Below are 14657 nucleotides of genomic sequence, written 5' to 3'. Positions count from 1 at the left end.
GGTAATAAAAAACATCTTTTTTGCAGAAGAAAAAAACAGCAAAATTCTTTTTCTAGTTATTAAATTGCATTGAAGAGAGCCCTCTCTATCCTTAGAAATCCCCCATGAATCTGTGCCCAGCAGGCAGGGAAGAAGTCTCCCTCTTCTACTAGCTGTTCCTTCCACCTGCCCCAGTCCCATGTGTAAATCCTCTGCAGAGTGTGACCACTGCCTACGAGAGAAAGCACTTAACCCGCACCCAAAGCTTCAGGAGTGTTTCTCCACCAGAGGAAATTGAAGGTGACAATGGCAGTGGTTAAATGTGGAAGCTGTGAAACCTGCTTCCTGGCTCTATTTGTTAATAGCATAGTCTCTGGCAAGTGGTTCCATTTCTCCGTAATTCAGTTTCCCCACTTGTAAAATTCCCCACTTTTAATAGTAGTCCTTTCTTCAAAGGGAGGACCACATGAGTTTATACAGGTTTCTTTGCCTAGAACAGTTCTTAAAACATGGTTCATTAAATACATGCTAAAAACATGAACTCTGGTCATATTACACTCTCAATGCAGCAACCTGTGTCTGGGTCTTAACATTTCTGTTCCCTACAAAAAAAAAAGGATAAATAGTAACCTTTCCTGTGGATACAGACATTATTACATATACCTCTGGATCTCAGCACCCCAGGGCATGGGAGGGCACCCCTTCAAGAGTCTCCACTGCAGAAAGGGATAGAGAGATTCAGCCAGCTTTTATACCACCTGGACTACTAGATCCAAATGTGACTAGGAGGGACACCCACACAGGTTCCCTTAGGCAGGAAATATCCTACAATCCCAAATATTGTTGTGGACCTGGGTCCAGCTCACCCCACAGAATAACCAATGCCTGAGAGACAGAGTTGGGGAGAAATGTCCAAAGAATAGAGAAGAGCTTTGCTCACAAACCAGCTTCTCTACTCCAGGATTGAGGGGTTACAGTTATAGGATAGGAATGGGGGACCTAGTCTAATAAAGGGAAGGGAATATTCATGTCTTTCCTAAGAACAGGCAGAGATCTTTCAGGAATTCAGGTGCCACTTCATTTCATTCCTTTCATGGTCGGTGTTTCTGGTCTTAGTGGCTGGTAGGTATCTTCAAGGCTAAACTTCAAAGTTATGTGTGTGGGGGGCAAGTCTAGGTCAAGTTAACTCTGTATAATAGTAGTTTTGGACAAGACATTTCTCAAATGAGCAACATGCAGAGTTGAGTAGTATCTGACCCAAAGGTTAAGGAAGCAAAGGAGACAGACACAATGTGAAGACAAAGATGTCAAGTCTTCTCATCTCATTCCAGTTACCCATCAGGCAGCTGCAGGTCCAAGTGAAGAGCCAGTGTTTTGGGCAGAAGGGGCGTTCAGGTCCTTGTAAAGTAATATGGGCAACTGTTACCATAACCCATAGGACACAGGTGTTACCTACAGCAAAGCTAGTGGAAAGTTAATAATGTATGGCCTAACCATGATCCCAAATTAGTGATTTTTTAAGTAAACTATAGCTAGTGAAGTGAAGCTGTAGGGTCAATTTAGGTTTTTCTTTCACAGCACCAATGGAGAGAGACTCAGTATGAGGGGCTGTGATTCTGCTCTGGTAAGACTTCCTGATATCTGAGTTGATTCTGGGGCTTACTGAGGACATTGTATGGGATGAGGATTTTCAGTAGTCTAAAAAACTATACAAAAGGAACACAAATTATTGGTCTCTACCACCTCATTAAGGATAGATAATTCAGCCTTTGATCCTCCTGGCAGGGCTGAGGTGGATGCTTCTCCCCTGCAGCAACCTGGAGAGTGAGCTATTCTAAGCTCCCGGTGCCAGGCCCACAATCACTATCACTCTGCAGAACACGAGATGAGCGTTGAGGGGACAGTAGCCTGGAAACAAACATAATACCTTAATTTGAAACTCTGGGCAGTGGCCAGTCACCTCCTCACACTGCTAGTGGCACACAAACAGGGTGAGATGGTGACAAATATTTTGTTAAACTCCTCTTGTGCATGCAGATCCTTGCAAACGCAGCAGTTTTCTCCTCTCACAATCGACACCTCCATACTCCCTCCCTCATACCTCTGTAACCTGGCACATTTACACAGACTGGTTCCACAAAACTCTTTTTAAATGTGCATTTCTTTAATTTTAAAAAATATACACAGGAGAAGCCATGTGTTTACATAGGAATACACACATTAACAAAGCATTTCTTATAGTTTTCCAAAAACTCTATTATATCAGTCCGAAATTTATAAATTAAATATATCAGAATTTTTTAAGTTAAAATGAATTCCCTGAAACTAGTGAAATATGCTAGACTTTTTTCCAAAATCAAATGAGCAGAGAATATGAGTATGGTTTGTGTTAAATAAGGTTTATTGTTAGCTGTATTGCCTATAGTCTATAGATGCAACTTTATTGTGCCTTTGCAAACAGGATACATCTCTTAAAAAAAACTGATCAAAATTTTCCATACATATAGCTGTATATGATAGATTACAGTGCAACACTATTCTCATTACATAATTATAGAAATACTATAGGACCCAAGAGCACAGGGTAAGCAAAAGAAATACAATCCTGAGCCATCTGAACAAGATGATTTCATGAATCCTTTCAGTGTGGATTTAGAAAACATGGAGGGGGGAAAAACATGCACACTGCAGTCATGAGCAAAATATATCAGACACCTGTCTCTTGTTGGACAAGAGGGGGTGGTGATGAATTTCTGACACATGCATACTCACTCACGCTCCCATTTCCTTCTCCTGCTTCCCTCCCCTCCCTAATACATTCACTCCCACCCTTTCCCAAAAGAAAAGATCAGGCACTAATTCCTAGTGAACCCCTCATCTGCCTGGCTGGCGGAGGTTAAGTGACTGCTAAAACAAGTGTAGGTCCTCACCTACACCATGAAACAAAACATGTGCTGTAAGCCAATTCCAGCTGCTTTCACCTCTTTGGAAGTTAATGAAGCATATGTCCACTGCAATTTAAACCGAAGTTTAAAACCGAAGTTTGAAAATGTCTTAAAAACAAAACTGTTTCTCTTGCAACATCTTGAAGTATAAAATCAATAGCAGAAAGTTCACCCTAAAACTAATGGCCTCATCTGCTATTAAAATACACTTGTCATTCTATTTTTGGCATCTAGTCAAATCATAGTTCAAGATGAAGAGTTCATGAAGCCTGTACCTGCTTATGGTAACACTTCTGTACCACACAGACCTGCCACAGCTGAACAGGCTTATGAAACACCAAGCCTTCTAAATGCTCCTTGCTGTGTGCTCCTTCTATGTGTTCCTCAAGACCACAGCATTCTAGTGTTACCAAACATAATGTATGTGGCATTAAATAATGAAAGGTATTTGGTTTGTGTCTTCACCTTATACATCCTAGTGATGAAATGAACCAAACCATGCCTCCATACCTTCCCTGAAGATAACCTGAGTCTGCTGACTAAACAGACCGACTAGTGTGGCTGTCAGTCCACTTTATTAGAGGTTGAGCAGAAAAACCAAAGGCTAATGTAGTCTACCAGCAGCTTGTCTTGTGCAGATAAACCAAGAGTTCTTGGTTTTTCAATATCCAATATCCCAAAGGCTAAAACCACTGAGGTGGAAATAACTCACAGCATAAAGAATACTGAACTTGAACTCTACAACCTGTGGGACTGACAACCTGTAGAAAAAAGAAAAAAAAAAAGGATCCTCATCCCCACATGGTTTGATGTGGGTTTTAGTGCCTTGTGTACATTAGCTGCTACTGAAAAATTAAAACAAAGATTTACTTCATAACTTTCTTATTTTCAACTAAATGTTCAAACACTCACAAAACACACACCTTATGAATGAGGTGGCTCTTCAAAATATTTTAAAACTAAAGAGGCACCAATACCCGTCATTATGTATTAGAAGTCTCATATAATCAACCAAACAGAAATGGCATCTGTGATAATCATGCAAAGGAGAAAAAGATCAAAAAGGAACCTTAGCCACTGTGAAGAGTACATGAAAATACAGATGCTCTGGCTAAGTAAGAATCTAAAGACTTGCTAACAAGGTTTTATTGGTTTAGTATAGTCCCATGGCCTTTGTTCACAACTAGTAAATAGAAATGGCTCCCAAAGAAACTTAAGAAACCATTCTGAGTTTCCAATGTACTAATGTTAGTCTTACTGTAAAAAAAAAAAAAAAAAAAAAAAAAAACCTTGCCTCTATCATTGCCTTTTAGAGGTGAAGGCAGAAAGAGACAAATGGTATCCTCCTGCATGCCAACAGCCATATGGCAGCAGCAATGGTGTGGTCCTAACACCACTGCAAAGGTGTTTCTGGAGTAGAGAGGACATAATGGTGTACTGCAGCATCTTTGGTTAAGGTTTGGCCTCTTCAAACCTACCCCTCCTGCACATTTAGTCTCCATGCACTTAAAAGAAACTTCCATAGTAAACTGTCAAAGAGAGTTTCGATTTTTTTGGTCCTTGTCCTGCCCCATGGACTACAAGGACCTTACATAAGAAGGACCGTACACAAAGTCAAATGCTTGTTAAAGTTTCATGAGCTGCACAAGAAGCTGTCAATATGACTCCCAACACTGGGAGAAGGACAAAGCAAAGTCTTTGTCCTGAAAAGTGGCCTGAGCCAACTGTGTGAAAGGTCTTGCTGCCAAAAGTATTTACCATCAGCCTTTAGAGCATGTCTAGTCTGTATCACTCTAATCTTTCAGGAAGCCTAAACGTCATATAAATGTTTGAGGTGGAAAGGTGACAATGAGTTTTGAATAAAGCTGAATTTGGCCCAGGGAGGAAAAAGGTTTGAAAAAAATGATGCTCTATAATTTAAAAGAAATAGTAAACCACTTTACAACCTGGACCAGGTCCTGCCTTTTCTCCTGCAGTCCAGCAGCTTGTCTTGGCTCTTCCTGTGCTGCTTTAGTGGAGGGGGACTTTGTAGAGGGTCCCAACCATGAAGCAGAAATCACTGTGGATCAAATTGAATTTGGACAAAGCACGCACTCTAAGTTGAGCTAACTGTGATTCATGGCCACACTACACAGCATGCTGCCACCATCAACATGAACCTGACCAAAAGGTAACCACACAGGGCTTTTCTGCAGTTTCCTCTTCCTTCACAGCTCTCCCAGGTAAACATTTCAGGGTAAGCCATCCAGGCTGGTGTACTACTGTGAATGCTGCCAATTTCAAATCAACTTAGCACCAAATCTGTGATCCCCCTCCCTTAAACTAATCTCTCCCTTCCTTTAAACTAAGTCCATTTATAGTTTAAAAAGTGAAGAATCACATTTCTCTTCACTTCTATGTTTTCTTCTTTTTCATTTTCTCATGAAAATATTCCTATATTGATGTTCAGTTCCGTGTCAGATGAAAGTTACAAAATAGTTGGTGATTTCCACATAACAATCTTCTCATGATGAAGTAACTTCATGGGTTTAAGTCAGAATTATATCCACAAGTCTTTTCCATGTAGTTCCTCATACAGAGAAAGACTCTTACACATGGCTCTTTCTGGACAGTGCATTAAATGAAGATACCTCCCAAGAGAAAAGATCGTTATCTGTAGCCATCTGAATAATATACAGATTCACAGTCAATGAGATGATACACTTTGCAGAAGAAAGGCATTGAAGAGCATACTAGTCAAACACAAAAACAGCAATAAACATATTCAATACTAAAGAAAAGTCACTAGCATCTAACTTTAGGATTTAAAGTGATGGATCTGGTAACTGCATTTTAGGACTGGAACATGCTTCTCCCCTTCCACATACACAATGTTTGATGTTGGTGCACATCTATATATACACACACATGCACAACACTGTGTCTGTAATGGTATACAAATGTGACACACTGCCAAGTCCTGTAGGCAGATTTCAAAGGACAGGCTACCAAGACCAAGAGAGCATATATCAACTTAAGAACACTTCTAACTTCAGAATTTCATTTTATTGAACACGCTTTTTAAAACAAGCACCTCTTGGCAATATAAGGAAAATCAAAAAACCAATAATACTCCTTCCACTCTATTATAGTGGAAGATTTCTCACACCAGCCTGCTAAATGCATGACAGAATTTTAAACAGGCAGCCCAATGGGGCTATAAGCAGAGCTCATATGCAGATGTGCTGACTTTGAGGTGAGAGCTGGAGCAGAGGAAAACATCAAAAAGCAAATTTGGAATCTATCACAGCTTTCTTCCTTAAGCAAGAAAACAAAACAAAACAAAAAAAAAACCAAATTAGTTTTATAACCACAATTCAATTTGTCAAACTTTCTCTGAAGAGTTTTCATTTAATTATGTATACATAACAGGAAAGAAAGCTTTTTCACAAATACTCTCAGGCTTACAATTACCAAGAAAATGACAAAAGTAAAAGCAGGAAGAATATTAAACACATGGTGGGGAGGTCAACTTCTGTTTCTGCTCTTAAGAAGTAAAAAAATCACCATATAATTAAGTACAAAAACCTGCATTGAATGACAACTGCTGGTGTATTTACTTGATCAGAAATGAAGACCAAGAATATAATAAAGCCCTATGATAATACTCATCTGGAGCACTCCCCTCAGTGCGTACACTAGCATGTTGGCAGAGTTTCTGGAGCATGAGCTTATATAAACACAGGAGTCCTTGGTTAGCTGCAATCAATCGAACGAACGTTCTCTTCTGAAATGCACCCACAATTCCGTTTCACTTACAAATTGCAAACTAAATTCATTTCTTCAGAAAAATATCTGTTTGGCATCTCCTGGACTTTGTTCCATTGGGCAATATGGACATTTTAATCTAAAGACAAGACAGAAAAGTCCAAGTTGGACAGGATCAGTACTGAGCACTCAATTTCCATCTAGTTGTAGAGTATCTCTAACAATTATACGCACACCTACATACTCGCAAACACGGATTATGTATATTTTGCTTGGAGGATTAACTATGCCTTCCCTTAATGTAACTGCCAGACTTAGAAGAGTCACAAATAAATTAACTCCCATGTAAGATCTTACCTGGAAAGCCTCTTTAACAGTGGAAATTAGTGAAAATTATTTTGTAAACAAAACAATTTTTTCCTGACAATTGCTGAATTTCAGAAGTAAACCCAATTTCTCTTCTCCAAAGGTTTACTTTGCACCTGTCTTTTAAATGAATTTCAAATGTGTACGCTATATAATCCAATCAATGGTAAATTTGATGCCAGCTGCCAATCCTGCACCAAGAATGGCCCACAACTGGTACAGGAAACCAGCAGGTCTGAACTAAGACCAATGATCCATCCAGCTGGCTTCTAGACACCACTGATCTGCACCACCTTAGAAGGTACAACAACTTTTTCAAGCTAGGGATTTCCTATGAAAGAAGGACCTTACCATCATGGGTCTGAAATTAATGTCAGTGAAAAATTTTCTAGCTGCCTAAGCTAGAAATAGCTTCTAAGACTGTTTATTATATAAAGTAGTTCACGTTTACATATAGATAAGGTAAATCATTTTAGCACTACTGATAGTAAGAACTTAAATAGGAAACTGACTAAATATATGTATTTCCATAATTAAGAATACTCTTTAGCCTTAACCAAAAAAAGAATAAGGGCTCTTTCAGCAGCATATAAAAAGATCTCTAAGATAAATCCGCAAGTGAAGACAGCAAAGTAAAGAATAGTTGATAGAGTAGACTATTATAAAATGGAGGTGGGGGGGAAATGTGTCACCTACCAAGTTATTAATCTTACTTATAAATCTAATCACAAGATACACAAACAAATTAAATACACTGAACAGTCTAGGCAGGATGGCTCACACCTGTAGTCCCAGGAGCTTGGGAGGCAGAGATTGGTGAATTAGCAAGACTCCATCTAAATCAATAAGCCAGGGTGTATGGGCCCAGCTATGTGGAAGGCTACAGGTAGGAGGATCTTGATTTGAGGCTGACCCTAGGCAAAAAACACCAGATCCTACCTGAAAAATAACAAAGGCAAAAAAGGGCTGGGGTGTGACTCAAGTTGTAGAGCACCTGCCTAGTAAACTCGTAAGGGCCCTGGTACTAGGGTACCACCAAAAAAAAAAAAAAAAAAAAAAAAGCCTATTTTTAAATCTAGCTACATTCGTTTATTTTCACTACTTCTCATCTTCCTGCCAGATTCCAAAAGTTTTATTCACTAATGTTTAAAAAGTCAGATACTTACTTGCTACCATTAAACATTTTATTCAGGGCATCTCTTGATATAATATGTCCACAAACCAATTTCATGGGTGGATTATTATCTGTTGTTTGCTGACGAAGAATGGGACAGGCAAAAATAGAGTGATACCAGCACTTTTTACCAAGGTCCACTTCAATCTGTTCAAAAAAGGGAAAAAAGTTAGAAGGCTAGTAGTTACAGCTTATAAAAGCATCCATGTCGATATGCACTGTGCAGCAAGGCTATCTATCACATCTTCTCATCTCAAAGGAGTTATCTACAGCATGCCTCTCAAAGAAAAGGAGTCTTAGGATTTAAAGTTTAGTGAAATCAGCCTTCAAATTTATTTGTAATACTCCTTTCAATCCAAATTCGGAGGTCTGAGAGACTCAAAGGCAAGGCAATGCTCTGGAAGTAACCTCCCTCCCCTTTTTGGTGATGCTGGGATAGAACCCATAGCCTGCTACATATTATGCAAACACTCTACTATCCAGCCTAAGCACTATTGAAAATTCATCTGGATATATCTAGGAGCAAAACCACCAGATACCCTGACTGTTTTGTAGCACTCATAGCTAGGTGATTAAAATTCAGTGCAGTAAATCCTTTGAAAGCATTCTAACCATGCTTTACTTCTGTGTGAGCTTCAGATCTTAGTGTCCTATGTTTTACGTGGAATGGTCCAGAGAAAAGGAAGTTTTGTGATCTGTACATCAAAGCCCATGGCACTTGTACCAACTATTTTTCTCTTTACCACAAGTGAAGTAAGTTATATATAAGCTATGAAACCATCTAGCAGAGCAGTTGGTACATGACAGAGCTTCCATAAATGTCAGTTTTCCTTTATTCTAGATACAATGGCTATCAGTGTAAGAGTCCACTAATATGGCTCAAAAGTTAATGAAGTGTAACAGAGCTGTTACACTTTGTTGTAATCTGTTGGCCAGATTACTACTTCTGATTGCTTTACTCACCCCATGCACAAGCTTTCAGTCAATTCAGGTTTAAGTCTGCTCTGTTTTAGTATACAAGCATCAAAGATCCTTATTGCATAACTGGGAAACAGCCAGAAATGGACACCTGCCTCAGGAAGTGAGTAAAAGCTCAAATTCTTTTCACTTGCTCAGATTACCAGCAGTGGAGCAGGATGCTGCTTGTGTCCTGACCACACAAAGGACTGGGAAAGCACCTGTGCCTTTAATCACAAAAAGATCTTTAAGGAGAAGCTGGGGTAACCAACTGACAGGCTTACCAGCTGGAAGAACAAGGTAATTACAGATAAACCTGTGGGCAGGTAGGGCAGAAAAGAAGCACACTCTAGCCCTCCAGGGTCTGTGACACAATCTTGACAGGAATGGTAATTCCATGCTAGTGTCTTGCTGTCTACTGCCAGAGGAAACCTTTGTATTCCACATCATAATTGTACCATGGCAGCCACAATGTGCCTGCTATCTAGGATTCAGAAGCTTCATAAAGAGAATGCTGGGCCTCCTTTTAGAGATGAATAAACTACTGCTTAGCAAAATGACCTCACTACAAAACATGCCACATGCTACAGCACACACCACTCTCCCCACTCCTGAGGTTCTCCTTCATCAGCTTTCACTGCCACTTTTGAGAATACTTCTCCAGGGTCTCCAAAATGTACTACAGTCCTTATACCTATTTTTATTTCTAATATTTTTTAAAGTTGTGCTAGAGATTGAACCCAAGGCCTCACACATCCTAGTCAAGCAACTGTACCACTAAGCTACACACTCAGTCGCATGTCTTTATATACATAATAACACTTCTGTCAAATGGCTACTGTCATATTTCCTAGTCAAAAGGCAGGACAGGCATTTTAAATTCTTGAAACACCCAAGTTCTTCTATGGCAAGAAAGGTAAACAGTAAATGGAACTCACAGGTAATTCATCTTTCTGGTTCCACACTCCAGTGCACTGCCTCTGTTCAATCACAGCTTTGATGTTAATTAAAGCTGGTAGTGCCACACAACCTGCTGAGAAACTGGGAGAGCAGAAGAGGAAGCATCAGTGCCAGCCAGGTGTTAGGCTGCCTGGTTCAAGGAGACACCAGATTCTGTGTAATTTGATGAAACTAACTGGATCAAAATACTTCTTTTCTGAAACTTCAAATTAAGTGGTTTGTTTATATTATAAAAGGCAAACAGACGGACATTAGATCCAGGGCAAACACAAGGGGATTGGACTTTGAGCACAAGATAAAAGCGAGAGCACACAAGGGAGGTGTGAGGATAGGTAAGACACCTAAAAAACTAGATAGCATTTGTTGCCCTCAACGCAGAGAAACTAAAGCAGATACCTTAAAAGCAACTGAGGCCAACAGAAGGGGACCAGGAACTAGAGAAAAAGTTAGTTCAAGAAGAATTAACTTAGAAGGTAACACACATGCACAGGAAATCAATGCGAGTCAACTCCCTGTATAGCTATCCTTATCTCAACTAGCAAAAACCCTTGTTCCTTCCTATTATTGCTTATACTCTCTCTTCAACAAAATTAGAGATAAGGGCAAAATAGTTTCTGCCGGGTAGTGAGGAGTAAAGGGGGGGTAAGGGGGAGTAAGGGGGAAGGGGGGTAGAAATGACCCAAACATTGTATGCACATATGAAGAAAAAAAAAAAAAACCCTCGCTGAGCTGGGTGCCAGTGGCTCACACCTGTAATCCTAGCTACTTGGAAGGCTGAGATTGGGAGGATTTTGGTCCAAAGTCAGCACAGGCAAATAGTTCATGAGACCCTATCTCCAAAGTAACTAGAGCAAAATGGCCTGAAGTGAGTTAAAGAAGAGTTAAAACCCCATCCAACCCCCACCCCACCCCCAAAAAAAATACCCAAAAAACAAACCCTTGTGGAATTAAATGAACAGAAGTTTTTTAAAAATTATTTTCTTAAAATAGGTCTTCAACACTTTGTTTTCAGGATCCTTTTATATGCTTAAATATTAAGGAGCTCTCAAAGAGTTTTCATTTTTGTGGGTTATATCTACCATTTAAAGTATAAGAAATTAAAATGGAAATTCACAAAGGTACTTCTGGGCACTGGTGGCTCACGCCTGTAATCCTAGCTACTCAGGAGGCACAGATCAGGAGGAATGTGGTTTGAAACCAGCCTAGGCAAATATGCTATCTTGAAAAAACCCGTCACCAAAAAAAAAAAAAAAAAAAGGGCTGGTGAAGTGGCTCAAGGTGTAGGCTCTGAGTTCAAGCCCTAGTACAAGAGGGGAAAAAAAAAAAAGACAATTTAAAAGGAACTGATTCATTCGAAAATTATAAACACACTACATTATCATTAATTACATTTTTATAAAAAACTATACTCTCCAAAAATAATAATTTGTAAGAAGAATAGCACTGTTTTACATCTTTACAAATCTCTTTAATGCCTAATTTATCAATGATAGCTCAATTTTTGTAGCTTCCTTTGTGTTAAATCTGTTGCCAATATGGTTCTTTTGGCTCAAGTAGACAGACAAAAAATAAAAAACAAAACTCGCCTCATAGTAATTTCATAGCCTTTTCAGATACTCATGGGTAGTCTTTTCTAATACCACCAAAACTCAGTAGTTTCCTAAAGGTTAGCTGCAAGGTGAAATGTGAAGCTTTACCATTGAATTTTTTGTACTCTACTATGTTAAAGTGCATTGGTCTGTCTCACACTTTAAATGATTTTTTTACCCATGCACAATTTTGGAGGGTCATACTGAATTAAGAACTCCCAAATGCTTCACTCCATTATACAATATCTAAAATAATCAAATTCGCTAATACCATCACCAATCTCACCAGAAAAGCCTTTATGTATTGGGAAACTGACAAGCTTATGCGCCAAGGGCATATATGCTTTCTAAAAGCTTTAATGATAAGCCTAAAATCTGGAACTTTATCACTGTGGCAACAGGTACTGTCAGTTGCTTTCCTTGACATGATAGGCTTTACTTCATTAATTCGAGAAAACAACTGCTAAGAACCTGAGTATGAATAACCGTGGTTTGTTTGTTAGTTAATTCTTTTAAGTAAAAACCATATTCCACAACAAGAGTTTAGCTTATAACTCAAACAACATATAACTTCCACAACATACAGGTGCTTTTTCTCAAGGCGATCATCACGCCGCTGTGACTTGAAACTGAAGTGCACTGTTCAAATTTCCCATTCTATCACAGAATATTAAAAAGATGTGTACTCACATGTCAAGATTTAATAAAATTAATAATCTTTAATGTTTCATCAAGAACACTGTGAAGTACAACTAGCATTTCTTACACTGCAAACGTGTCAAGGTAAGGAATACACATCTGTGGAGGCTGGCATCACTATCTCAACTTAGCACAGGCTCTAACATTTAACTCACTCTGTTTTTGCACCAATGTGGAAAAGGCTCTTGGACTCCCTGAGGTTCACAGACCACACTTTGGAAACCGCTGCCATTAGTGATTATCTCTTTAAGTATCAACTGTACTCTTCTAGAACAATCTCTTGGCTTTAATTATCAAGGCAACATGTTCAGAGTTGTAACTCAATGCAACGTACATTTCAGTAACAGACAGGGCCCATTTCCATACCTGACACTGAGTGGAGACTCCACAGAGAGTCCCAGGAGGGCACAGGCATCCCGTGTAAAGATGTCGCAGATGTCAGCCCACTGGTTTGAGTCAAGCAGGTGAACATATGGTGAATTCTCGATCCCTTGTCTCAGGTATACGAGGCTTCCCATCAATACCTGAATGTCTAAAGGAAAAAGCATTAGCAATTTGGAGGTGTGGATAATCACACTTGAAGTAAGAGTTTACTTGTAAATAATAGCTAAGAGGCAAGCTATCTCCACCCCAATTTATAGTCTAAAATAATGTAAAAAAATCTGGTCCTTAAGCTTGGGTTTCAGAATTCCCTCACACAGAACAGAGATCATGATGAAACTCCCTACTATGTACAATTTAATCTATGCCAATAAAGAAATTAAAGGAAAAAGACATAGCATGAAGATAAAAGGGAAGAAAAAGGAAGCATTAAAAATACTGAACCTCAAATTTTCTATTCTTACACATGGTACAATTATTATTATTAGAGAAGCAACCATGAGGTAAAAGGAGCCATCACTGTACTTGGTGAAGAACTGGCCAGCACTCCCATATGATGAGTGTGCCAACAACAGAATAAGGCAGGGAGGAGAGGGAAAAGAGCAACAGCGTACCTTGCTCTTTCTCGGTCTCAGTTTGACAGGGTATCCCCAACTCTGTGATGTGTCTTTCTGACTTTTCATTTACGAGGCTTTAATGATTCACTGTTGTGCTAGTGAGAGCTTTTCTGGGAAGTAATTATAATCCTAATTGTTTTAGTTTAGTAGTAAATACATATATTAAATGTAGTTAAGATGAACTGTTAAAAACTCCACTGGTGGCTGTAGGCCTGTTCCAAACAGTAAAAACCTCTGCCTCAACTCAGGTGTGGTGGCTCATGTTTATAACCCTAGTACAAAGGAGGCCAAGGCAGGGGGATTGCAAGTTCATGGCTAGCCTGGGCTATGTATGGAGACCCTCACTCAAGGGAAAAACAAACAATTCAGTCCAGACTCACCCTTTTGATGATTTAGGGCAAATGGCTGAAAGTTCTTAGCATATTGCAATGCTTCTCGCTGATTTGTAGTTCCACCCATTAACAAGCTAATAAAATATAGTCGATGTAGCTTAAATTCCAAGGAGCTGTTTTGGGCTATAAGCATTTCTCGGTTTGATACTGCCCACCTAAAGAAAAAGCAAAGGATTTTAACTACAGTCAAGGTTATAAACAAGATGTATTAAAAACTGTTTGAACTTAGCAACTTGCAAGGGTTTTGGTCTGCCATCTTGTGGAGGGCTGCGGTAACATCAAGCTCTATGCAGAGACTTGTAAAGAAAGTAAGCATAACCCCAACTCCACCTAAAGAGGCCCTTTAACCAGTGAACGAAGGACCAAATATTAAGCTACATGACAAATTATTTAATGAGGTTTCACATCACTGCCATGTAGCATGGGTGTGTTTGGGCTTGACCAGGGCCACACTTTAAAGCAGGTGTCAACCATGAGATTCATGACTAAGTTACGGAGACCCACTCTTCTTTTCCTAGTAAACTGGCCTGTTTATAAATGAATCAAAGATTCTGAAGGGAAACCACTTATGTTTAAACTTCTATTGGCTGAAAGACTTTGTGCTACTCACGTGGGGATTAAAAACTGCAAACTTGGTATTTCTCTTCCAAGTACTTTCGGTCTTACCAGGAAGATAAAGCTATACAAATACATAGTGTATCTCCCTATGCTGAAAAGATATGTGTAGACACTGTGTTAGTAGGGAAAGAACAATATTCAGTTCCCAGCGATCTAAAGTATATAGTGACAGAGGCCTTTAATAGCACATCTTGAGCTGGGGACTTACCATGATGCCAGGTGAACAATAAAAC

General features: G+C 39.3%; 1 protein-coding gene across 1 annotated transcript in view; it reads right to left on the bottom strand.

Moving 5' to 3' along the window:
* Positions 1 to 2122: 2122 nt before the first annotated feature.
* The window catches only part of Rmnd5a (required for meiotic nuclear division 5 homolog A), a 58430-nt gene continuing 45895 nt past the window's right edge, over positions 2123 to 14657 (bottom strand). The window contains exons 5-9 of the mRNA XM_074050146.1: positions 13795 to 13961; positions 12783 to 12948; positions 10107 to 10209; positions 8204 to 8358; positions 2123 to 6810 (exon numbers count right to left, since the gene is read on the bottom strand). Coding sequence (XP_073906247.1) covers positions 6747 to 6810; positions 8204 to 8358; positions 10107 to 10209; positions 12783 to 12948; positions 13795 to 13961 — 655 coding nt within the window. The 3' untranslated portion in view covers positions 2123 to 6746. The remainder of the gene's footprint in view (positions 6811 to 8203; positions 8359 to 10106; positions 10210 to 12782; positions 12949 to 13794; positions 13962 to 14657) is intronic.

The sequence above is a fragment of the Castor canadensis genome, chromosome 12 (genome assembly GCF_047511655.1).
Source record: "Castor canadensis chromosome 12, mCasCan1.hap1v2, whole genome shotgun sequence".
NCBI lineage: Eukaryota > Metazoa > Chordata > Mammalia > Rodentia > Castoridae > Castor > Castor canadensis.
Note: the sequence above shows the minus strand (reverse complement) of the source record. Positions and strands in the feature narration are given on the sequence as shown.